At 41.4% G+C, this 25,466-nt stretch overlaps 1 protein-coding gene across 4 annotated transcripts in view; it reads right to left on the minus strand.

The window, feature by feature from the left end:
• The window catches only part of EPHA5 (EPH receptor A5), a gene marked incomplete at both ends in the record, with an annotated part of 195,883 nt that overhangs the window by 51,304 nt on the left and 119,113 nt on the right, over nucleotides 1-25,466 (minus strand). For all 4 annotated transcript variants that reach the window (XM_079535086.1, XM_079535085.1, XM_079535088.1 and 1 more), the window contains one exon: nucleotides 2,717-2,841. In XM_079535086.1, the coding sequence (XP_079391212.1) occupies nucleotides 2,717-2,841 (125 nt within the window). The remainder of the gene's footprint in view (nucleotides 1-2,716; nucleotides 2,842-25,466) is intronic.

A 25,466-nucleotide genomic window follows, 5' to 3' on the forward strand; every position in this document is an offset into this window, starting at 1 on the left:
TCTCACTGAAGCCTATAGCTAAGCAGGACTGTATTGGAGGTATTTGTATCTACTTGCCCTTTTTTTCTTGTTAAGGAATGAATTTTCTTAAAGGAATGTGATTTGATGAATCTCAGTTTTCTGAAACATTTAATATCGATCATTCTTATCCACTGGAAATGAACACTGTGAATTCACTGTTATAAAGGGCTCAAACCCAAGAGAATATAAATGACAGTGACAACAAACAAGAAGGATTAAGGATGACATCCCAAATATAACTGAATGAATAGTTAAAAAGCACTAAGTGAATATTAGTTCACATATTTGCTTGCATGTCAGCCCAATTAGATTTTCAATACACTGCTGGCTCTGCAAACATTTAAACACTTGAGCTTTCCTACAGAAGACACTAAGCTTAGCTACCAGCCTGAAACAAATAAATCAAGACAGCATAGACTCAGTCTGACTGTAGCAACCTTCCCATGAATGACTCGCACTTTAAGAACTATTTACTGAAGCTACTTGTGAATAAATTTTTGATCACAAATACAAGATTCTAAAACCCTATCTTTTGTTTGGAAAGAAACTAAATAGAACAAACATACTTTTCCAGCCTTACTTGCTCATCATTAAAGTTTAGAGTCTGATCTTCCCAGGCCACTCCAAGGTAAGGAGACAGTACACCACAACATTCATTCAAAGTCAATAAAAAATCTGAAATTCACTAGTTCCAGTAAAACCATATCCTGATTCTTTGTACTTTGTTGGAATCCCACCATTCTGCTATAGAAGTACTTCCAGTACCCCAATAAATGACATCCAATTGATTTTTTTTTAAATATCACATAGAATAATTCAGCTGGGAGGAACCATCGAAGATTAGGGAGTCCAACTTCTTGACCACTTCAGAGCTAACCAAAAGTTCAAGCATGTTATTGAATGCATTATCCAAATGCCTCTTGAACACTGACAGGCACGGAGCGCATCGTCCACTTCACCAGGAAGTCTCTTCAGTGTTTGATCACCTTCATGGTAAAGAAATTTTTCCTAATGCCAGTCTGAACATCTCCTGGTACAGTTCTGTGCCATTCCCACACATCCTAATGAACACATCAGGCACACAGAACTTGCACACTTCCTCTAACTTTTGCTCTGGGATCTGGTTTCACTCCTCCTCAGTTGCATAATGCAGATCACCTCTCCTTAGAGCTCCCCAAGGGACTTACAACAGGTCCTCAGAAAACAATGGGCTGGTTAGCACCTTCTTGCCCAAAATTTGGACTGTTGGCAAATCCAGCTGGTTTTCCACCACTGGAGGTTTCTGGGCAGAAAGCTGGGGGCTCAACCCTATTTAAGCCACTCATACCCTGTCCAAGCTCTCTCAATTAAAAAAGAAAAAAACAAACATTTTATCCTGATGAAGAAAGGTTTTTAATCTCCTTCCCAGGTTTGCTTGGGCTGTGGGACTGAATCTCTCCCAGAAAGAAAGAAAGAAAGAAGAGGATGAGGAGGAAGGTGGTCCAGTGCTGTTGAATGCTGAGTGACCTTACCTATGCAATAAAACTAATTAAAGATCTACAAGATAGAAATTTGACCCAAAAAAATGGGAACTGTGACTCAGTTTCATTATTTTCTTCCATTTTTAAGAGAGAAAGCCTGGTTACATTTCCAGCTAAAGCTACAAATTGCTTTTCAGATGAACCCCTCAAATCTGATTTTTGGAAATCTTAGTTGAGCTGCATAGTTCACAAAACATTACTTACAAAAAATGCATTTAATAGAATCATAGAATCCTTAAAGTTGCAAGGGACCTTTGAAGGCCATCTAGTCCAACTCCCCTGCAATGAGCAGGGACACCACAGCTAGAGCAGGCTGTCCAGGGCAGCCTCACCTTGAAAGTCTGCAGGGACAGGGCATCAGCCACATCACCAGGCAACCTGTCTCAGTGCCTCACCACCCTCACTGTAGAAGATTTTTTACTTACATCTAACCTAAATCTACCTCCTTTCAGTTTGAAAACATTTCCCCTTATTCTATCACCACAGACCCTGCTGAAGAGTCTGTCCCCTTCTTTCCTGTAGCTCCCCTTTAGATACCAAAAGACCTCTATCAGGTCATCTCGGAGCCTTCATTTATTGGCATTTTGTTTTAAACTTCACTAATTTTTCAATAAGAAAAGATGTCACCATTTGAAACAGGGGCAGAGATGGTCAACCTTTGTAGGAAAAGTGTTTCTCATTACACAGAGATTTAGAGTTGGGAAAAAGAAAAAAAAAAAAAAAGGCAAGCTTTTAAAAGCCATGATGCCCTTCTTCACATCAGAACAGACACTGCCTCATTTTAACCCTCCCTTCCTTCCCTATACCCTGGATACAAAACCAAGTGAGGAATTGAAATACCAAGTGCAAGGGATAGCCTGGTATTTCTGAGAGGATATAGAAGCTTGATCCCCAAACCCTCCTATTTTTAACAACTGAACAGGTTCTACCTTAATGCGATAAGGCTGAGGAGGAATCTGACACAGATTTAATGTATTTGTTCAAGAGAAGCAGCACACTAATGGAAAACAACACCCTCATTTCAAATCTTCCTAATCATTTACTGCAAAATCAATGTGACATTGATTTATGCATAAAACTGCTCCATTCCTTTCCATGACTCAGATAATTACAACCAGAAGAAGAGGACAGGAAAGAGAAGGTACTTGGGATGCTCGGCAATCAGTCCGTCACACCTTTTCAAAATATTTGATTTCGTATTCCAGGATGATGCCGTTGGGTCGATCTGGCTCCTGCCAGGAAAGGGAGATGCTATTTTTAGTTATCTTCCCTTTTTTCACACTACTGACTGGAGAAGGTGCTGCAAGACAGGAGAAAAAACAGAACAGACAAAACCATGGTTAGTAAGATGGTCTGCCCCTTCTGAACTCAAACTCACCAGCATGTCATCCTTAGCTACTGCAAATCAGTGGGGCCTATTTTCACTTTGGTGGTATTTGGCCATTTTTAACAGCTGGGAATCATGCTGCCTGCTGCCTCAATTAGAGCAATAATGATTTACCCCAGGTTAGGGCTAAGTCCACATGAAGAGCTCATAATGAATGCTGAGCAACCAACTTGTGCCACTGCTGGCATTTCTGGAAGACGTTGGATTCCACTGCGTGTTGATTTAGATAAACCAACAGATGACAAAATGCAAGGAGAAATGAGATTCAAGAGAATGAGCTTGCTCTGAGCAAATCAAATCAGCATGATCCCAAAAAAGCAGTGGACTCGCACAGATTTTCAGCAGCTGAGGATCTGACCAGGATTGCCCACTCGAGCAAAATAAAAACAGGAACTGATATTAGTGGCTTATACCTCCACCTTGTCTTTTCAAGCATTTGTAAATTCATCAACCCCACATCTTGTCTATTCAAGCACTTTTCCAGTGTGTCATGGGCTTATATTACCACAACAGAATTACATATTGATTACATGTTGCCATCCTTCAGCTGCTCTGCAGGTACGCATTTCAGCACACACAGAACACTTTCAGTTATGCAGGCTCCTTAACTTTGTCTTGTGCACTCACTGAAGCCAAGGCACCTTCCAGCACCTGTTTCTGGAAGCGCTGAACAGGACAGCAGGCCTTTCTGATCTTTAGAATTCAATTGCTCTCCAATAACAAATATTACCGAGGTGTTGCAGCTTGTGTAGTGATGCTAATTCCTTGCAAATGGCAACCATAAGTATTTAAATAGTGATCACCGAGCTGCAATCCCTGCTCACAGTTCAGAAGTTCACAGTGTGCTTGGGGAAGCCGAAGAATGCAAACAGCTATACAGCTCTGCTTATTATTGTAAGATGCAGCCCTGGAAGGTTATCTGTCCTTTGCAGCACACATGTGCATGGGAAACAAACTTACTTCTTTGTTTCCAGTCTGATACTGCAGAGACTTTTCATGTTGTGCCATTTGGGATTTATTATTTTTTTTTTTTTTTTTTTAAATCATCCCTGCCAGCCACATAGGTGAAGTTTGTTGTGGGAAATGTAACCACAAAACCCCAATTACTTCATGCCAGAGATGAGGAAAATAAAGTCAAGTGAAAAAAAAAAAAAAAAGGGTTGGGAAAAATTCAGGGAGGAAGAAAGAGCAGCTTCCCCAGAGGAAGATCAGCCCATCTCTGGCCAAGAGTCTTTGAATCACCCTTTGGACAGGCCAGATCTCAGCAAGGATTGCACAGGGACTGCAGGGACTGATGGCAAAGTCCCTTGGGGAAATACTGGGAACTGAGTGCAGAGATAAGCAGCAAAGAACACATTTAATCTCCTAGAAGTTATTTGGAAATTACTTCTCCTGAAGACTGGACTGACTGATTTTCATAATAATAATAATAAAATAAAATAAAATAAAAAAGCCCCAAACCAATTAAGTAAAATAAAGACAACAAATGAATTAAGTTTGCCAAGTCTGATCTTCAGCCAAAAAGAGTAGGGGAACAGCTCCAGGCAATTATCCCTGGAAACCCTGACGGTTAGCAGTGAGCTTTCTTGTTTTAAGCAAGTTCCTGCATCTCAGCCTCTTTTCAATCCCAGTTTTTCTCACTCCTGTTTACTAATCTCTCACTCACTTGGCTCTCAGAGGATCCTGAGAGGTGTTGGTCATTTCCATATTGTTTTCTGCTGGAGAGCTGGCATCAGCTGCACAGACACGCTAGTTCCTTAGCTGTGCACACACCACTGTGCTGACAACTGCTCCACTGAGCAAGTAAAAACCACCTTGATTTGAATGATGATCGTGTTATTTAGATAAGCACCACATGGTGCTTTCATCCACGAAAGTCACCTTACCCTCTGGCTAACGTCCTCCACAATTTCTTGTACTATGTGAAAGCTAAAATCAACCTAGACTTAATCCACTAATCTGATATAGGACCTTCCAAAAATTAGTCCAGGTGTCTAAATGAATGCTGTGCAAAAACAGCTGAGTTGTGCATCTGTATACTGCCAGATATGTTAGCCCTGAGAAGACACAGTAAGCAATGAGCTTATTAAACAGGATGATTTCCTTCATGCAAAGGAAGCAACATGGTTTTCACACACATCAAAAGTCCTGTTTTGGGGTGGGGATACCAAGTAACAGGCAATTCTACATTCGACTTCAACAGAGAGCTTGAGTCACTTGGATGCTGTGGGTGATGGAGGCACAAGAGGACTTGGGAAAACGGGCTTGCATCCCTCCGGGTCTGTTCTCCAATGCCCTGAATATTTACAACACCTACCCACAGGCTTCCATAGCTGGTGGTAGACTCCATACTCCCCTAAAACACAGCTTCCACTTTAAAATGCAGTCTGCTTTGCCATAGGCCTTTGCTTTGCTAGTTAGCAGCTCCATGGACTTAAGTCTCTTGCTACATAAGTCTCAAATGTTCAGCTGTGGCTATGCAGAATATTCTACCAGGAAAAGAACGGAAGATATTGAAATGAGTAACCGAATTCTCAAAGTGAATTAGAAAGGGAGTAACTGTATCCTTTTTGAATCTCCTTCAAAAAAAGTGTTAAAGTGTAACTGTGAGATAAAGGCCAATTAAGTAAATTCAATAAATCCCAGCGGTGCAGGGATGATATGGCAACTACTCTGCATCCTCAACACAGAGCGAACCTAGGAAGGAAGGTATAAGTATTTTAGAGTTTTCTTTGTCAAACAAAAAGAAATGCAATCTGGGTGAGCAGACAAAGCCTGCAATCATTCCATCTTAAAAGCCTGCAACTGGATACTGTGCTATATGATCTCAGGAAAATAAAGGGATTACTTGAAACTTGCTTTTTAAAGGTCACTGCTTCTGCAAGGGCAGCTTCCTTTTAAAAGAAAGAAGGCAAGCCACGGAGTAGTTCCATTTGAGTATAACATGTGAAAAAAAAAACCACGCTGACGTAAGAGTCAGGATATATAAAGCTGTAATCTCTTATGTCTTTATGCAAACAGACAGAAGTCTTGTTCAAGACTCTGCCTTGACACTACAAGGAGTGGACGTACATAGCAATTGTTTACATGTTGCATTACAAATGATCTGCACATTTCCACTAATTTCAAAGCAAAACACTCAAAATCAAAGAGGGATATTGCATCATTTATGCTTATGTTCACCATTCCTGAGAACAGCCATGCGTGTGATGAAAGCAAACAGAAGATGTAACTAGGTGTGAAATTGGGAATGTACATTTTGCTTTCCAGAGACCAGGATTAATCAGGAAGCAAATAAAATCACAGAATTGATTTGACATTTTTTTTAAATTCCTTTTCTAACATTTCTTAAGGAGAATAATAAATGCAAGTCTCTGCAGAAGATGCACCAGTAGTCACATTGGAATAACTACAGGAGATGATTTCAAGAGGAATAGACCCTTTAGGACATTCTTCCTCCACAACCTTTGATAATGACATTAGCACTGAATTATCTATCTATGCACCAAACTCAGTATTTACAAAATAGTGTTCTGTGTCCTACTAACATCTAATATACAACAATGCTTATGGGAATAAAATGTTAATTATATTTTGAGGGAAACTAATGTTATCAGGTGAATGACCACTGCAGCAAGATAAAACAAATAATCCAGTTTCTACATCTCATGGTCTATCTAATGCTCTCTCCAGCCCAATTATTTTGTCTTGGTATTTTTCACTCTGGCAGAAACAACAGCTAATGGCTCCCCATCTCACCCTTACCTCCACAGAGAGCACGCTTTTCCATTAACTCGTGGGTAAAACCAAGCAAAACCCACTAGCTCACAGCACCCTCACTATGCTATGGATTTTTCACGTCTGTTTTACATGCATTTGCAGTTTCCTTTAACCTGATTATACTTCCTTACATGCAAACATTTGGGATCTAACACTTCAGACTTCTCAATAAGCCCTGGTGTTTCTACATCTGATGCCACATTTCTTCTGCAGTCTGCAAGAAGATTTAAAAGTCAAATTTATACTTGTGATTAAATCAATACCTTCATCTGTCATCACAGAAACAAATATTTATGCTACCATTAATGAACGTGTAAGGCTGGTTCCAATTGAAGAAAATGAAAGCTGTATGCAGCAGAAAAGCAACCACAAGACAAGTAATTCAGGTTCCCCTTCAAAAGCCTGGCTTACTGCAATTTTTCACTCAGTTTATAATTAGTGACATTATTTAATTTTTTCTCAGGCCTTTGGTGACTTTGGAGATTGGAGCAACATCTGCATTATTCAATGAACTACACTACAGGCATGTGAAATTGCAGAAGGCTTCAAGATATGCACACTTGTAAAAACACAAATACTCTTTTGGAAAGAAGTGGGAAAAGGAGGACTTCAGTGTACCGTCTCTGCATTTCTGTATAGAAACAATCTGCTTTTGGAAAAGCTGAAAACTCTACAGCTCCCCAGGGGAACTTTTACTGTGGATATTAGACTTGGGTCAGAACTTGGCATTTAAGTCATAACTTCCCTTTTATGTTGAAACTTTTAATATCCAACCTGAACCACAATTTTCCATGTGAGGAAAAACAACAGTAGGAAGTAACAACACTCACTTGGCTACTTAGACAAACAGGACAGATCCCAATTTGCAGTTGTTTTTAAGTACTTTTGCAAACAGAGTAAAGAAAATGAAAGGTCTTTGTATCATTGAACGTCAGTTCAATCCTACCAGAGATTTTACATGGGATTTCACAGGCCCTACATGCAAGAGCTGCTTTTTTGCCATAGGGTTAATCCAAACACCTTGCAAAATGCAAAGTCAGTCCTGAAACACAATTCAAATATGGAAATCTTCCTCCTGAACGATTTTTCAAGGTATCGCTTGACTAAATAGGGAATTCATGCAACTTCTTTTCACACTTCAAATATCAAAACAAGAACACAACCTTCAGATTTCCTTCACAACCTTCAAATTTCCTTGGCAACAAACATATAGTGTTTATTCACATTTTCTGCCTCCCAAGAACACCACCTGAGGTAAATGCCAGCTTTCTGAACAATTCAGTCTCTGTTACTCAAATCCATTCTGAACATCAAAACCTGAGATGCCTTGATGTGTGCCATAAAATCACAGAGGTCACGCTGTGTCACGTGGAGAAGTGAACCCTATTCAAGCCCTGGATGGCCATGGGAAAAGGCAGGGCCCCGTTTTTGTAATGTGATTCCACAGTAACCTGCAACCAGATTTACCTTACACAAAAAGGGGCAATTTTTTGGGTGGAAATCACCGAAGCTCCCAAAAACTTAAATGCATCTCCTTGGGGTTGACAGTAAGACATGATTCAAAGTCTGAGCTGGTCATGGAGCAGAGGTGCTGCCAGACCTCTATGCCTCCCAGTTAGATGCAGTGTTGGCTTTGTGCAATGTGATAGCCAAATTGCTGCTCAGTTCTCTTTTTGGAGATCATGTTGTCTCTTTGACAAAGCTTTTCTCAGATGATTTCTCTCTATGCTTCTAGTCCTTGTACCTAAGATATTACAAAAGTACCTATGTTACAGGCAAAGAGAACAGGATGGATACCATAGTTTTGTAGGCACTACTAACCTGATGCCTTTAATTATCAGCAGCCCCACTACAGAGAAGTGTCCATAGTTAGAAGATACAGAACAGAAAAAAATTCTCCAGTTCATGATCACATTAGAGAGATAACAGAAGTAATCTGCCTGCAATTTGCATTAGCACAGGGATAAAGATTAATCTCTTGCTTCTGATCTGTGTAACACCTACTAGATACAGCCAGTTGAGACTGAGACTGCAACGAGCCAGTGTTATCTAAGCTTTTTAGATTTCTTTGTGCCCAAATATCCTATTTCTTGTTTTAATTCCCTGTACCAGAACAACTTGTGCATGCATATGCAAGTTCTTAACAGAGCAAGCAAAATAGACTAGAATAAAACAGAAATATATATATATTATTATAGAATCATAGAATAATCTAGTTTGGTAAAGGCTTTCAAGATCATCAAGCCCAACCATCAGTTGATCAGCAACCTGATCTAGTGGGTGGCAACTCTACCCACAGCAGGGGTTTGGAACTAGACAGTCTTTAAGGTCTCTTCCATCCCAAGCCATTCTGTAATTCTATGATTAACTTACCTACCCATAAAGAACTAGTTGTTTCTTGCTATAAATCTGTGTAAGAATACTCAAGCCATAACATTTAGTCAGGCAAGTAAACTGCATTAAAAGAACAGACAGCAAGAAAGCAGCAGTACTGCATGTACAAAACCACTACTCAAATACTCACTGTATTCACTTGGGTAATAAAAATATATCCATAAAATATGTATTGCTATTAAAATTAATTACTGATTATTGGTGCTTAGATTGCAAAGACAGTAAAACACACAGCTTTAAAACATTTGCATGCAGCTTTCTCCTATTAATCAAAATATGGCACTAAACATAAAAAAGCAGCGCTCAACAGGTACCCTTTAAAGGACAGTGGCTGCAGTCAATGCAAGCTTTGCTGTTCACATCATTGTAACAGGCTGTTCAGCTTTCCTTATCGTCAGAGGGAGCAGAGCAGATTCAGGGCAGAGCTCACAGCTCAGCTACTTTTTCCATGCTAACATTTTACTACACGGATTGGCATGAAAGGAGCACTCAGGGACCTGTTCCGGGCTCACGGCTCAGTGGTAATGGGCACGGCACCCATGCAGAACAAAACAGCTTTCCTGCTCCAGCATCCTTCGTTAAGTTTACACTCGGAGACAACACACACATCCAAGGGCTCCTGTGATTTCAGAACTGAAGACAAAACAGTGCCTGAAGGGCCTATCTTCAACAGAGCAGGCTCACCCCTACCAAGCCCTTTGAGCAATACGGAGGGCAGTCTGGCTTCTCCCTTACAGAGCCCAAAGATGCTCCTTACCCAGGGCACACACCAACCCTCTTTGCTGCCTGCATGCATTTTTCCAAAATCATCACTTTTGCATAGAAAGAAAGAAGCAAATAATTTCTAAAGCATTTATCTTAAAGAAACTAAACCATGACACAGCTATGACACACTGTGATTGTGACAGGATTACTAGCACTGCCTAAGACATCACAGGATCTGGACTCTAAATTACAGATCTCTTGGGGTCAGACTTATGCACACACCAGTCAGAATTTTTAATGGAATCTATCATATATCACTGCCACCTCCAAACACTAAATTACCTTGGGTAAGACTGCTAAGAAAGCACAAGAGTTCAAAAAATGAATTGGATTCTTGCCCTTTGCCATCTGTTTACTGAGCAGAATACACATGCTTTCAGTCTCTTACTATCACAGATGCAAGACATACTCTTACACAAAAAGTGAAAACTGTAAAACAAGACACTGACTTACAAACTTTGTTTAAGTTAAAAATGTACAAGCTTTCTTGCTGCATTAGCAGTACATCTCCAGACAGCACAAGCTAAGGAGCACGGTCACCACCGGAAATGCACATTGTTGGAGTATTCAGAAGTTAGAACTTTGCTGGCACTTTACTCATAATGGAAAATTCTCCATTCTATTGTTATTTTCAGTTCCTTTGTCACTTTCAAGATGACATATCATAGACAGTTTTAGAGCTCTGAATACACTGACCTCAAGGGAGGGAAAGTATTAACTCAGGCTTGTTCGCTCAGCAAGTACTTATCAGGAATGTCAGCTTATGAGAATCTTAAGGACTGAGTGGCTATGCAAAGAAGGCTACAAAGAGGATGATGTTCTACAACTGTCCAAGTTGGTTTGTTGGGCTTCTTTTTTTCCCCTGAAGCCTGAATGGTTGCAAACATCCACATTTTGCAGGGGCTCCAAAGTCGAAGTCAGGGCAGAATTCACCATTTGGAGAACTTATTTCCAACTGCTAGGCTCAGGACTGATGCTGGTCTAAGTACAAATGAATATATGACAAGTCCTGCAAAGACAGTTCCAAATAGATTGTAACTTGCTTCTTTTCCTGTGCCAAGCCTACAGCAATGATCATTTCTGGCTCATGACAGGAACTGGCTTGGGTACCCCGTAAGGCCAGTAGAGCTCCTTGTGCCTGGTATGATGATGTGGAGTGACAGCCCACAGAAAGGTTGAACTGAAACCATGCTGAAACACTAATGTTGGATTGGAGTATCCCATGGGGAACCTCTACCCATAGGGCAGAGATCCACAGGGAATTGCAACATCTCTATTTTTACCTTTTTTTTTTTTTTTTTTTTTTTTTTTTTTTTTTTTTTTTTTCCTAGAGCCTCTGGAAATCAAGATGTTAAGACCTTCTCAAAGCTGAGGAACAGTTTATGGTTAAGACCAACATCAGATTCCCTATTCTGTCACAGAATAGCTGTAATTTCCCTATATTCCATTAGTGGTTTACTTGTGAAGCCTAAGAATAAATACTATTGATTCACAACACTTATTATAAATTCACTCCCAGCAAGGTGATAAGGATTTTAGCTCTGATCCATCAAAGTGTTTTGGGAAAACACTTAACTTTAAGCGCATGAGTACTAACACTGCTGTCAGCACTTCGCTGGATCATAGCCACAGGGCTCAGCATTTTGCAGCAGAATCCTCATTACTGAATGCATTTATCAGGTTAGCTTCCAGCACACGGAACAGCCCCTCTCCCATCATTAGTAACCTAATGTCTTATTTGCATTTAAGGAAAAGCTTCCTTTTAAAAATCATGGGTCATTAAAAACAAAACAAAACCATAGCTACTGAATAAAATGCACAAAATGTACATGTTCCTGCTTGCTACCATCACTCACCTTCTTAATTCCTAGATTGGCTCCTTTTTTCATACAAGTCTTGCTGCATCCTTCTCCTTGCTGCTATGAAACTCTAAACCCGGTAAATTCACCAAAGGCAAGGACCATTTTTAAACTCCGTGGGAAATTTCCTTCTCTGCCAAGCCTGCCACTCTGTATGATACACCAATCAGTCTTGCTGATGAATTCTAATATTAAAGCCAAATTACTGAGCACTCCAGCGGAATCGGGGGCAGCCAAATAAATTCCTTGTGTTTCCACTTGAAGAACAGCTACTGATGAGGTGCAGCAGGTCAGAAGCAAGAATAGAGTAAGTCCTTAACTCCCGTGGTAACATAGCTTTGGATTTCCTGCAGTACTCTTTCTCTGCTATCACCATCCTTCTTCTATTGTCTTGTATATAAATGCAAAAAAAGCATAAGCTCCACATCTTCAATAGGACCTTCAGCTGGCCACCGCTTTGCATAACCATGAACCTGACATTTTCCATAAACAAGTTCCATAAAGAATAGAAGGCTTGAAATTAATAGGTTATGTAAGAACAAAAAACTAGAATAATTAAATAAAAGCACCAACGTGACTGAAGAGCTGAAGTTAGAAGGTTTATATACCTTTGATGTACAAATTCACAACCATCCCACCCTTGTCTAGCAGTTCTCTGTGTCCAGCCTTGGCTTCGGACTGATGGTGGCTTTCTGGGTCAGGACAAGAGCTGCCCAGTCTATCACCCTTTTAAAAGGAAATGGCAGACAGAGAACAAAATCCGACAGATCTCATTCTTCCTGCCAACCTTGACACGCTGCCCATGTCTGGCACTTCAGCATGACCAGGGGTACCTGTTTGCCCTAAAATCTCATGTTCCTAGCACTGAAATAAAGCTAACTAGCAAGTTCTGTGTGTATCATAATGCACTACAGGTGCTGGGGAAATAATCCTTGGTACTACCAACGGTAATTTTGGTGCCTCCAACTTCCCAAGAGCTAAATTCTGCAGTGTCTGCAAGAAAATGAAAGGAATGAAACCCACCCCAGGTCTTTCTACTTAGGAGCAGTGAGCTGCATGGTGTGTCCAGTCTTCAACCCCACCACATAAGCAGCCATAGCTATGGCATGAATCCCAGTGAGAGTTCTGCAAGAGCTACCTAGCTAGGTTCTTGCTACCCAAGTGCAGGCATTTCCTCACATGCATTTGTGTAAAATGCTCAAATGCAATTAATGTGAAGAACCTGATTGAAACAGCTGCTTGAGAACAGTGGGCAAAAAATGGTGGATTTTGCAATGCTCCTTTTGAATGAAGGAACAATACCTCCAGTTTGAACCTATGGCTTCCCAAGAGGAAAGAACTGATTTATCAGACTCTTAGGGAGAAACGGAAAGTGCTCAATGAATTTGGCAGCTCCCTCCTGTGCCACTTTCTGAATGCTCCATGTCAGGAAAAGCATGCTTCAATTTGAGGGAATCCAAGGGGGTACTGGAGGACAAGCACAAGAAGAAAAAGCATAAGCTATGATTAGAGATAAAGAAGCAAAGCTGCTGAGTCCAAAAGAAAAAGGATTGAAAGAGAACATTAGTCTCAAGTAAGTAAAAAGCGGCTCTCTCTAGAGCAAGACATCACAGAATTAAATTTAAGAAAAGTTTCAAAGTACAAAAATAATGAAGAACCAGAAAAAAAAAATAAATACCACTCCATGAACCTGTGGCATCATCCTTTGGAGGTTTTAAAGTAGATTAGATGCACGTATCCTGAGATCCTTCCAGACAAACGGCTAGGCATCATAAGGTGAGTGACAAAAATAGCATGGATGTTGAAAGGCAAAAATTTGGGAAGCATGCATTTCATGCCATTTATCAGCCTGCACATTTGTGCCAGGACACGTAAGGGAAAACTCTGAATTGCTGCAAGTGTCATGCAAAAGGATGGCACAATGATAAAGCATCAGACCAGAGGAGATAATACCCTGCTTTTTGGCACTGCCAGAGACTTGTAGAATGACCACATGTAAGTCATTTCATCTTTTGCTGCTGTTACCTGTGCAATGAAGATAATGATAATTCCTTTATCTATTTTGACTTGAGGGGCAGGAACTAACTATTCAGATGCTGCCAGCACTGTCTTTGCTTTGTCCTGCAGGCTCTGCTCTAAGGCAAACAAAGAAAAGAAGGAATACCTGCAAGCATTACTCCTGGCAGCCAGCTTCTTCTATTTAAATCACAAGCAACTTGGCGACACCATGCTGAGCTCAAACGTGGAACAAAAGCCCTACATGAGTGACAAAAAGTAAAATTACAGAGCAGTTTGTGCTAAAGGCTTAATTTTCTTAATTTAATAACTCTCCAACTTCTGTCTCCAAGCAGAAGCATTAGTTGTGTGCTTAAAGATGAGCTCTGTGTACATTGCTTTGCTGAGGTGAAACCGCAGAGATCACAATCAGGCAACACACTGCTCAGGATGAACATCGGTGTTGTGAATGGGATAGGTGCAGCTGTGTATGAAAGCAGGGCTCTTGACTGTCCCACTCTGCAGAGACATTAGCTTCCTGCATGTTACAAACACAAGCTTTCTTCTGACAAAACACGGCAGGCTTTTTCAGTCCAGTTGGTTTCTGAAGGCATTGAAAAGGATTTAAAGACAAACTCGAGAATGCTCCAGAAACAGCTCTAAATCAAAACGCTGTTGATGTAAAAATCCAGTTGCTGACTGCACAGGGAATCTCTGCTTGGATTTTTCCCACTTTTGCTGACAGATTATGTCCTAAATACCTGTACTGAGCCACGTCACTAGAGACTCTGCAGTTCAGAGCAATGCTCCAGGAACAGGAAAACAGTCCAAGCACCTGACTATAAGATTCTCATGATGAAGCTGAACAGTCCCAACAGATTTCAAATGCTTTAAATTGTAGCTGTGCGTGCTATAAATAAATGGACATATCTTTAACTTTCCTCCAGTGTCAGCAAAACTGTGGTCCACAAACAGGTTTCCACCTGCAACACACTTAATGCGATCTATATTAGTTGGCTTGAACTGGTGTCCTCCTGCTGCAGTATTTTTCTCTGCTTTGCTGGATGTAGCAGATCAAATATTAAGCAAGATATCTGCACATGGAATAGCACAGCAAGGATTTTATGCCTGCTTTGGTTTGTATTTCAGATAGTGCTGCTCTCAAAAGCATTAGGGAAAAAATATGCCATAAATTCACATTCTAGATCTGTTCACCTCCCAGCTATGAAATGCCAAGTACTGGCTTACTACTTGCAGATATGGCTAGATTGAAGCTTGCAGGAACCATGCAACCTATTGCTCCAAAGTAATCATTTGTGAAGCTGCACTCCCAAGTATATCTTGAGGCTCCAATGACCTCTTCTAATCCAGAACTGCCACAAACTCATTATGAAAAGATGAAGGAGAGTCAAGTCTCCCTGCATCCTGATTCACAGAATATCCCAAGTTGGAAGGGACACACAAGATTCACTTGTCAACAGTTCATCTTCATGGGACCAGAGCTCAAGATACTCGGACTGAAGAGCCAGAAACTGAGCCCTACTGGTTTGATTGCTATTCTATTCCACAGGACACTGCCTATCAGGATGACTTTCTCTCCTTAAATACGCCCTTTATAAATGCGAGGTAACAGTTAATGGCATTAAAAATGTGAATGACGAATGCTATGAATCCAGCAGGATGATTAAATAACGAAGTGTAGATACTGGGATACATTCAATTCTTTGCCTTCTGATATGATAATTGATTAACACTAAGCTAAGGCAGAAACAAAACAGAGATTACCTTCTCTCACAATTCAGCTTCTATTCTCCTTATTTACTCCACCTTTTATACTGGGAAAACAATCATTAACTAGTCCTATCTGTTCTTAATTCAGCAGTATTGAAAACTGGATCCTAACAATGCAGGTAATTGATCCCATTTTTACAGGACTGCCTTCCAAGCAGTAGCAAGGGTAAAGCATTCAAGTTACTGAAGTCTCTTCAGTGAATGCAAGAATAAAAAAAGACTTGGGTTTAAATCAGGATTCAATTACAGTGAAATATTCAAATGTTGCTAAACTTCTCCTTAAGTTTAAACTTCCCCTCAAGGATACTGAGAAGTATCCTTACCTTAAGAGAGCTAAAGATAGTTAAGCAGGCTTATCAAAGAGTAATATTTAAAACAGTTCAGTTAAAACAGTATAGATAAACTGATCTGGACCAGAACTTGTTTTATGTTCATTCATAATGAATTAGCAAGCCTATAGGCAGCACGTAAAGGAAGATAATCAATTTTAAACCAACATCTCTAAATATTAAGGCCAGAAGAAATAATTTAGCCCTTCCACAAAACATCACTGAGTTTTCATCTTCCTTTTAATCAATAACAATTCATCCCTGGGGTATATTATCAGACATCACCACACTGTCAGTATTGCCCATCTTGCTGTATGTTGTTAATTACAAAAAAAAAAAAAAAAAAAAAAAAAAAGATTTACCCAATAGCAGAGTCTGCTTAGGCTCCATGGACTACCCTCTCATGGGCCTTCTTCTACTAGTGACTAATTTATTAAAGAAAACTAGAAATGTATTTTTTTTTCAGTGTTATCATTCATTTAAAATGCTACGTTGCCAGAAAAAAAAAATCCCATCCAGTTATACAGCTGCTGAACAACTGTTTGCAAGGCCGTGTATTACCTCATATGGTACGCAATCATTTTATTTATTGTACACCAACCAAAATTACTCAAGCCGTTAATGGCTGTCAAACTGCTTGTGTACTGCTCTGATAAGAGCTTCATATTGCTTACCTCTTTCTCCTGCTAAATGAAAGGCACTCTGACTGCATAGGCACATCTTACCTTGTATCTCAAGAAAGATATTGCTATTGCCTTTTCATGGTTTCCAATGGCCACTTAAGGATTGCATCTGCTGTATAAATATGGACTGGAAGTTCCTACCTGCATCATTTGGGTGCTGCTTTCATTTAGAAGCTTCTGCAGATAGCTACTGTCTTATTTTGTTTATTCGGAGTATAGCCTTTAAAGCCTGGATGTGACATTTAAAAGGGCCATTAAATGCCCATATCCTCTCTTGATCATAAATCTTGTCTAACACAGCAGTATATTATTATCTCAGTGATCTAATTCTTAAGATCATCTCCTTACTGGCAAGAGCCAGGATGGTCACTATGATAAGCTCTTGGAACCCAAAAATATCTCACTCACTGACCCAATAATAAAGCTGATCCTCTCCACTTCATCTTTTCTTCAGTAAGATCATATACTATGTCTACATACTAAACGACTTGGTAAAAAGATTCTCAGAAAATTGTGGCAAAGGTCAGCAAGACATTACATTATTAAAAGAGTGAATATCAAAATTACTATACTTCCATGCACTGAAGATCTTGTGTTCTCAGCATCCTGGAAGAAGGAAAACCAAAAAAAGACTTTTAGAGTTGAAATTCCAAGGATGACCTCAAACAGAAATGCAAGCTGTGGCTGCACACACGTTCAGAAGAATAAATAAAAAGGCTCAAGTCTACCCAAGTCATCAGGTCAAACCTTACCTTCCTCTACATAAAAGGTTACTCTCAACAAGGTCTTCAGAAGTAGCTTCTGTGCAACTAAGACTTGAATTTGATCCACCAAGGAATGGGGAAACATAGCATAAAATAGTCCACTAGACACTGAACTAGCCAAAGTAATGAATGAAACGTGTCCCAGAAAACTGCCTGAACCTATGGTCAGCTGCAAATTAACACAGAAAAGTACAGTCATTCTATTTTGGAAGTAATCACTTGTATGATCTTGAACTGTTCAGCAGCCTTTGTCAGGAAGGACTCAGCTAACTCTGCATTCATACACTGAGCACTAAAAAGTAGACAAGAAACATAGAGGGAAAAAGAAGAGGACACAGCGGAACTGTTAAGTTCATGGCATAACCCTGACTCCAGTGGAATGCACTGCCACCAGACTCCGCTGGCTTTTGGTCTCTTCCTAGCCCTGCGGTGAGATTTTGGCAAATCCTTCGCTTTCTCTCTCTCCACCTGTAAAACTTGTGGGAAGGGCATTCACATTCTTTGCCGAGTATGGTGACGTTCACAGTGCATTCAGCCTCCCCTTTGGTGGTAGCTTTAGGCCCACGACCGAAAAAACCTCACCTCCAAGACTCTCATTGTCCATTCCTTCCCAAACACATTTAATTAAAAAGCCCACAGCGCTGCCTAACCGCTAATGACAATCTCCTTTGAAAAGCCTCCGTTCTGGCAAGTTGTTTCTGTCTTATTCCTAGTCATGATTTCCAGCCTTATTTCCATAACAAGCTGCTTCTAACTACACATTGGTGGCCTGACAAGAAAACATGCTTATATCCTGACAACAATTTTTCTCACTGAATGAAGCACAGCCCTGTGCCTTGAATTATTTCCTAGGCATTTCTCTTCCAGGTTGTTCCCCAGAGCCCAAGCATCTCTCCTCTGATGCTGGCACTCAGAAATACCTGCAGACAGAGCTCACACTGAAATGAACCGATTCCCTCCTGTCCCTCACTTTTTTTGTTGTTGTTGTGCGTGTGTGTACAAAACACACAGTGGTGAATACTGCTGCCAGTAATGGGGAAGGCATTCCTGAAAGGCATAAATATTAGAGGTCTGCAACATGATTGTACCAGGATTATGGGAAGCATCTGTTGCCTTTCTGAGCTCTCTCCTATCACTTAACTGTACAACTGCTTGGATGACAAGAGTGTCTCTCTGGCAGGCTCTTAAGTGTTCTAAACTAGATTAATCTCTGAGCAGAATGCAGCAAAGCTATAGATGTTTCCTAATGGTTTGAAGTGCCAGCTCCCATGATGAATATACACCTCCTACATGCAATTATGCCTGTTTCTTAATAGCATTAAGATGGCTCCAAGATACTAATTACCAAATAAGAACTTTGCAATTATACTCCATCATACCTTACTCCTGACATAGTTTCTTTTAAATAAACAAGGATTATGGTTTGACAGCACCAAAGAAAAGGGAGTTTCTCCTTTGATCTGCTTAACTTTGAGTGTGATCGTGGAATTACAGAAGAACAAAAATTCCCATTCACTGGGAAGTAGTGACAGGGAATCATTGCAGCCATTTCACTACTCTTAAGAACAGTTGTTAGTCCTCTTATTAATCAGTGGGAGGACTGATGCTATCTGAAGTGAAAGCAATCTCACTAGCTGATTCCTACTGCTAGGGTTTCAGTGTTTGGCATAAATTGTTTGCAGTCTTACTTTTACTTAACAAGATTCAAGGTATTCCCCATATCTAACATGACATCATCAGATAAAATAAACCTCCTACCTACATTAGCTGTTGGCATGTTACTGGCAAACACCTCACACCAATAAATAAAAAGTACATAAAAGCTCACTTTCTAGGCACAAGAGAGGGCTATCACAAGACAGATATGCCAAAGCCATCGAAACTCAGAGGTATTACCTGTCCAGAAAACTAAACAGCAAAATCCCTAGCTACCTACAATAGGAAGAGAATTAAGCCAGTGTTGAACAATTTTAGAGATCCTCTTTCAGTGCTCCCTCCTGACATTAAAATACATAATCAGACATTACAGTCACCTGAGTAAGAAGCCAACTGGGTGAGATTATAACCTGGGTTATCCCAAAGTGTGGGAATTTGCAGCATTAAGCACAATGTGAAAGGATGCACTAATGATAGCAATATTTTCACACTGTTCATGCAAGCACAGAGACAAATGTTGCGATCTGTCTCTGTCTGCCTTTCTGGAGTGCTGTTTTATGACACAGTTAATGATTTGGCAAAAAGTAATAGCCTTGTAGTGCAGCAATTGCAAATGATCTTTCCCTCGCTTCTTTGAAGATGAATAACGGAAGCCTGCGTTTGACCCCTTTATGAGCATTTTGCTTGTGGTGGGAGGAGGAAGGGAGGAGGAATAAACAACTAAAAATAGAAGTGTGTGAGTGATGCTATGATGTACAGCTGCCTTGTTTACCATTATCCTTAGCCAGAGATTTATCACCTTGTTCTTAAGCTGTACATCTTTTCTTTCCTATTTTTTTTCTTCCCTTCTAATTGGAACTCAGTCTGTGAAATGTAATTAAAGCTCTCATAAATACTGCCAGCAAGCGCACCTTTTTCTTCCAAGTAACTACCAACATCTTCTTGAAGACCTCATCAACCCCTCACAGAATATAGACTAATATATCTTTGCACACGCCGTGCAGGATTGGAAGCCAATCTTCCCACCTTCCACATAATTAAAGTCACCCACATTATGCTTTTCCTTTGCCACTCCCTCCCCTTCTCCAACACATGTATCACCCTGTCATCGGCTCCTTCCTTTCATCTGATTTATTCAGTTTCTAATCACTGAGCAAAATCCAGCGCTTTACAAAAAGCTGATGCGGTCCCAGGCAGAGCTTGGCACGAGGCTTCCTTTTTCTTACCTCCTCACATCTTATATTAAAAGAAGGTGCTTTTAACTCTCCTCTAAGGGGGATTATTTCCTGCAATCTAGAGAGTTTATTCATGCCTGCAGTGAAAAAATACCCTCTTCTATTCAGGGTAAATGACTGAGACATTAACAATGAAATTCAATGGTACTTCAAAGACTCCTTTGGGCCCTAAAGGTTGTGAAGGGCTGCCTAGGGACTGAATGAAGCCCAGTTAACCGAACAGGTGGCTTCATTTGGTCTGAAAAATAGTCGGTTCTTCTCTTGGAAAGGAAAATACTCCCAACTGGGCTGCATTGCTGCCATAAAAACAACTGACTTGAGGCACCTCTGAGGTTTTCAAGCACCCATCCGGCAAACTGAAAAGGCAGCTGCTGTGTGTAGCCTGAGCACTGCAACAGGAGGCATAGCCCCAAATCTCTCCCTTGTCAGAGAAGGAGAAAGATGACAACTGTGCAACTGACCTTACAGAGCCGATGTTTTAGGAGTGACATTGTGCATCCCATCCTTATGAGTACAGCTCTACTCACATGAGGCAGAGCAGCTGTAGCAGCAAACATGAGCAGATGTGACAGCCCCACAGTTCAGATACTTGGATAGTCTCCTGTTAAATCATTGGCTGAGCCCTTAGAGCACATGCCTGACCTCAAACAGAGGGCCGGGGAGAATAACTGCGTGAGCTCCCCTGGCTGCAGCATCCCAGCGCAGGACATCCCGACAGCCCTGCGTGAGATGCAGGAGGCAGCCTCATCTCCAGCCCCCCGCAGAGACTGTCCCAGGAGCCGGGTTCAAAAGTTAAAAGAGGAAGAGAAAACAGGAGGAGCCGCTGAAACCTCCTCTAAGCTTTCAAGAGGATAAACAAAGTGTCAGTGTCTTTAGCACTTCATTACTGCTACCACTTGATTTTGTTAAGTGCTTTTTTTGGACCCTCGTCAATGAATAGTTGCCAAGATACTTTAAATACTATTACTGCTAAAGGCCAAATAAAACCGAACCTATTTACTGAAGAGGCAGCAATTGCTCTCCCCCTGGATAGAAAGTCAAATGGATCAGGATTTTAGTTACAATGAATTGCAACGGTACAGGAATTTGCAAGCACTTGCAATGAACAGAGATATTATTAATGGCTCTGTTTTTAGCAGACAAAGCACAGTTCACCATCCAAACACATTCCAGTCAATACCCTGCACTCAGCCAGGAAGGGCAGCTGGACTTGGATCAAAGATCGTCTTTCCTGGTCTACAGCCTACAAGAAGGAAAAACGGAACTGTCACTATTGCAGAAAATACTTGGGAGTAAATGCATGCCACACCACACTCTTCCCTGCATGCTCTTCAGCACTATTAGCTCACTAAACACTCCAGACGAAAAAAATGGTACTTTGTGCATCCTTTTGCAAAAGCAGACCAAGTTCCAATCACATTTGAAGCCTTCTGTGCATGGTGCTGCAGGGAGAAGAAACTTGGCTGAGGTAAAGCTGTGGCAATGGCCAGCTGGGAATTGGTTCGCTTCAAGTCACTCCCAGGGAATCAGCTTCTTGCTGCAACTACAACCGCACGAGGTTTTCATTTTAAATGCTGCAGCAATCTTGAAACCACATCATCTTGAAAACAATTCAGAAAACAAACAAACAAACACCACTGAGCCTATTTTCAGTCGAGCTGCTCCTCAGCTCAACTCCAGTCAAGCGTGACTGGCATCTCTTATCTGTTCTTGAAGTCGGTTTGGCAAACTGGCTGGGAAGCATCTACAGCGCAGCTCAGGGCTCCAGCAGGCTTCCAGCCCATGTGTGCCCTCTGTTCACACCACACCTTGTGCCTCTGTTTCTCCATCAGCAAAAATGGTTGCTGACAAGCCTCCCTGATGCGCAAGTGGCAGGCAATGAAAACCACTAGAGCAATGTACTGACAAGAGACATCCCTTCCCACACGTAATGAGCTCATGGCACATACAGACATCCCCTAAAAATGTATCTGAATCTGCCGCTACAAACTCTGTCACTGGGCCAGACCTGCTGTGTTAAACCTCCCCTGGCCTTTGCTAGAAATGGCATGTGCTGTGTGGATCAGGTCTGGATATAAGAAAGCTGAGCCAAATGGAATTTATTTACTGCACTCATTTGCATAATGACCATGTATTTTCCTTCCATATTTTGCCCCAAATAAAGAAGTAGAAACTGCACAAGCAGAATTTAAAATACCAGCCACCAGTTGATCACTACTATCAGAGGCTACAGAAACAGTGGGGAGGCCAGTATAGATGCGCAATCATCATTTGAGCACAAGAAATACTTATCATCTACTTGACCACTTCTCGGAGCTTTTTTTTGTTTTGCAGAGGTGCTCTGAAGAGGTTGCACATAGCACCTTGGGCCGTACAAAGCTATCTGACTGGCAGAAGTTCCCCTTGAAGCCTCAGCCAACACACAGCAGAGAGTTTAGTGCATCACTTCCACAGACAGCACAGAGCATTTTGTCCTTCACGCACATCCAGCTTTGCTAGTTGTTGTGTGCAATTTTGGAAAAGGTGAAGATGGGTCTGTGCCCTCATGTGCATCCTGCCCAGTCATCCTCCAGCTCCTCTAAACCTCCTTTCAGTGACTGAGTCATACCTGGTACCAAGAGATATACAATAAATTAAATAACCTGGTAATTTCTGAAGCAATGGCCTTCCAGCTTACTGAACTGGGTGAGAGCACCTCTCTGTGGAAACTGCCCTTGCATGGCCAGGCATTTAGAGGCTCACACTGTAAGTCTCTGGCAAGGTCAGTGAGTGATTTCATGCTTAGTGTTACTCCTTGCTGGAATGAGGCAGAACCGTGGAGCTGCGTGTTTTAACGATTCAAGGCAGGAACCCACTGCAAAGAGGGCAGAACCCTGGAGGTGACAGGACAATGGTCACAGAGGCCTGTACTCAGTAACAAGCTGCACTAATGCAGAGCTGTATGAAAGTCAACTCAGGGAATACTGCAATTAATAATCTACTTGGCTGAGCAATGGTTTCTCTCCTCAGTTTGAGGCAGACCGCAGAAAAGTTGGGAAGAAGGTTTGAAGACACTGAGCTGCACAGAGGGTCCTGTAAACCTTTCCAAAGTAAAGGAGAGAAGGGAAATGCACTGTTATTGCTCTTATCTGATTCAACCTTGTTTCCTTTCATCTCATTTAGGCCACAAAGCAAAGTAGCACACCTTACCTCAGCCACAAATGCCAGGTTAGAAGGAGACATAATTCCAATGATTTTTTTTTTTTTTTTAAGGGTACAGTCACAAGGACTTAGGTAACTGCATGTCAAACAAACCTAGCAGAAACAAACCAACAAAGAAAGCACAAAAAAAATCCAAGTTTTATACAGTAGGATGCGGAATCACAGTGGGCAAATTCTATGCATGCCCTCTGGAAGGCAGCGAGCAGGTGCAGGCATTTTCCACCTAATTCTGCCAGTTTGCTTTTGAGGCATCTTTGGCTCTCTCTGCCAAACATCCTGCAGGGCTCAGCACTATGCAGAAATTAAAACACAGCCTGCTTGGTGCGTAGTCCTTGTGGCTCACACTGGAACTGCTTGGCTTTGGAAGTGCAGGCAGAGCAGGCAGCATAAGTGCACAGAGCCACTGGCTGCCCTCCAGGATGGCTGACACAGAGCCCCAGCACTGCTTCTGCCCTATGACATACTTGTGCACCCTGTGGCTGCCATCCCTGGGATGCCTCCAAACTCAATGGATTTGCAGGTTTGCTCTTGGAAATATGGCCATGTATGAACTCAGCTCCAGAGCAGAGTGCCCTTTCCAACCACTTGACCTGCCCTCAGACCGTAAATACACAGGGTAGATTTTGCCAGATGCTTAACATTTTGTGTTTTTCTTCTCATTCACTGTCATGAGGCAGCTCTCTCCTAAAGGTTTGTTCAAGCTGAATCACTTACTCTATGGAGCCAGCGTGCTCTGTGCATCTCACAGAGAAGCACATCGGCCTGGCTTGCTGCATTGCAGCACAAAAATTGCGCACCTGGTGCCTGCTCACTGCAGGCCTGGGCCAGTACCACTGCAGCTTTGGGCGTCATGCAGCAGTTTGGACAGGGCCTTTTGATCAGAACCCATATTTATAAAATTATCAATCCTGAAAAAGAGGGCAAGTAAATAAATAATGCTGCTTTCCTTCTGGTGATTTCTATTGTACTGATCTAACCAGAAATCCCATTAGTTCCTTGCTTTGATCAGGACTATTCCTCCAGGATGAGGAGATGCAGAAAGCATTCCACCATGCCAGCAAATGAGTACATCTGAAGCTTGCTTTAATTAAAGCCTTCAAACCCCGAGCTTTTTGCAGTATTTGCATGTATCTGAACTTTGGCCCAGCTGCTCTCAGGGAAATACAGTTTATTGTTCAGATGCCTGTCACCTTGGCACTGCTCTCAGCTCTCCTGATAGAGCACTGCAGCCTCAAAGGAGGAGAGGAGAGAGCGCGGGTTGGGATAAAGCACAACCAGCCTAGGCTCTGCTATTACATTAACCCTTTGCAAGAAATTTCAGTGCCAGAAGTAGCATTTCAGAGGTCTTCCCAGCAATAAGCAAGGGGCAGTAGCTTTTGAAGTGTACTGTAAAAACAACCACAAAAGAAGATCTGGAAAAATCTTTCTGCCCTTGCTGAATCACACTTCTCCAATAACAAGCAATCAGGGAGAGAAAAGCATTTCAACCTATGCAATGCTGTAAAATCCTGAGCAGGAGGCTGTAATTCATTCATGTTGTGAGCTGGAGCTCAGGCTGGATACAGAGAGATCTTTCCTAAGATGCATAAGCCAGCCTGCTCCAGGAGTGCAGATGCCAGATGAATCAGCAAGAAGAAGAAGCAACCAAGAGGAAAAATCCAGTCACGTGAACAAATAAATAGATAAATTACAACCCGCATATTAAAGTGACCCACCTTGATAAGACATGCTGCAGGACTGGAAGCCCTCTTAGGATGCAGGACCTGCTAGCACGCTGCTGTGCACTTTCTAACAGCCTCACATTCATTGACATTCTTATCAGCACTACAGTTTCATAGGAAAGAAGAAATGCACTGTGCAGTTGCTATACCCTGAATGGCATTCCTGTATCACAGCTCACTCAGTGCATAATGACTGAAACTCATATGCTTCCAACTACCCTGACTTCTGAACTGTTATATTTAACTTTTGAGGAAGATTACTATAAAGAGCTTACGTGGTACATTAAAGAAGCTGCAGCCAGAGAGCAAATGGACATCTATTAAATGCCTACTAGTCCCCTGCTATTTGTTTAGCAGCTCTGAAA

The sequence above is a fragment of the Tetrao urogallus genome (genome assembly GCF_951394365.1).
Source record: "Tetrao urogallus genome assembly, chromosome: 4".
NCBI classification, from domain to species: Eukaryota; Metazoa; Chordata; class Aves; order Galliformes; family Phasianidae; genus Tetrao; species Tetrao urogallus.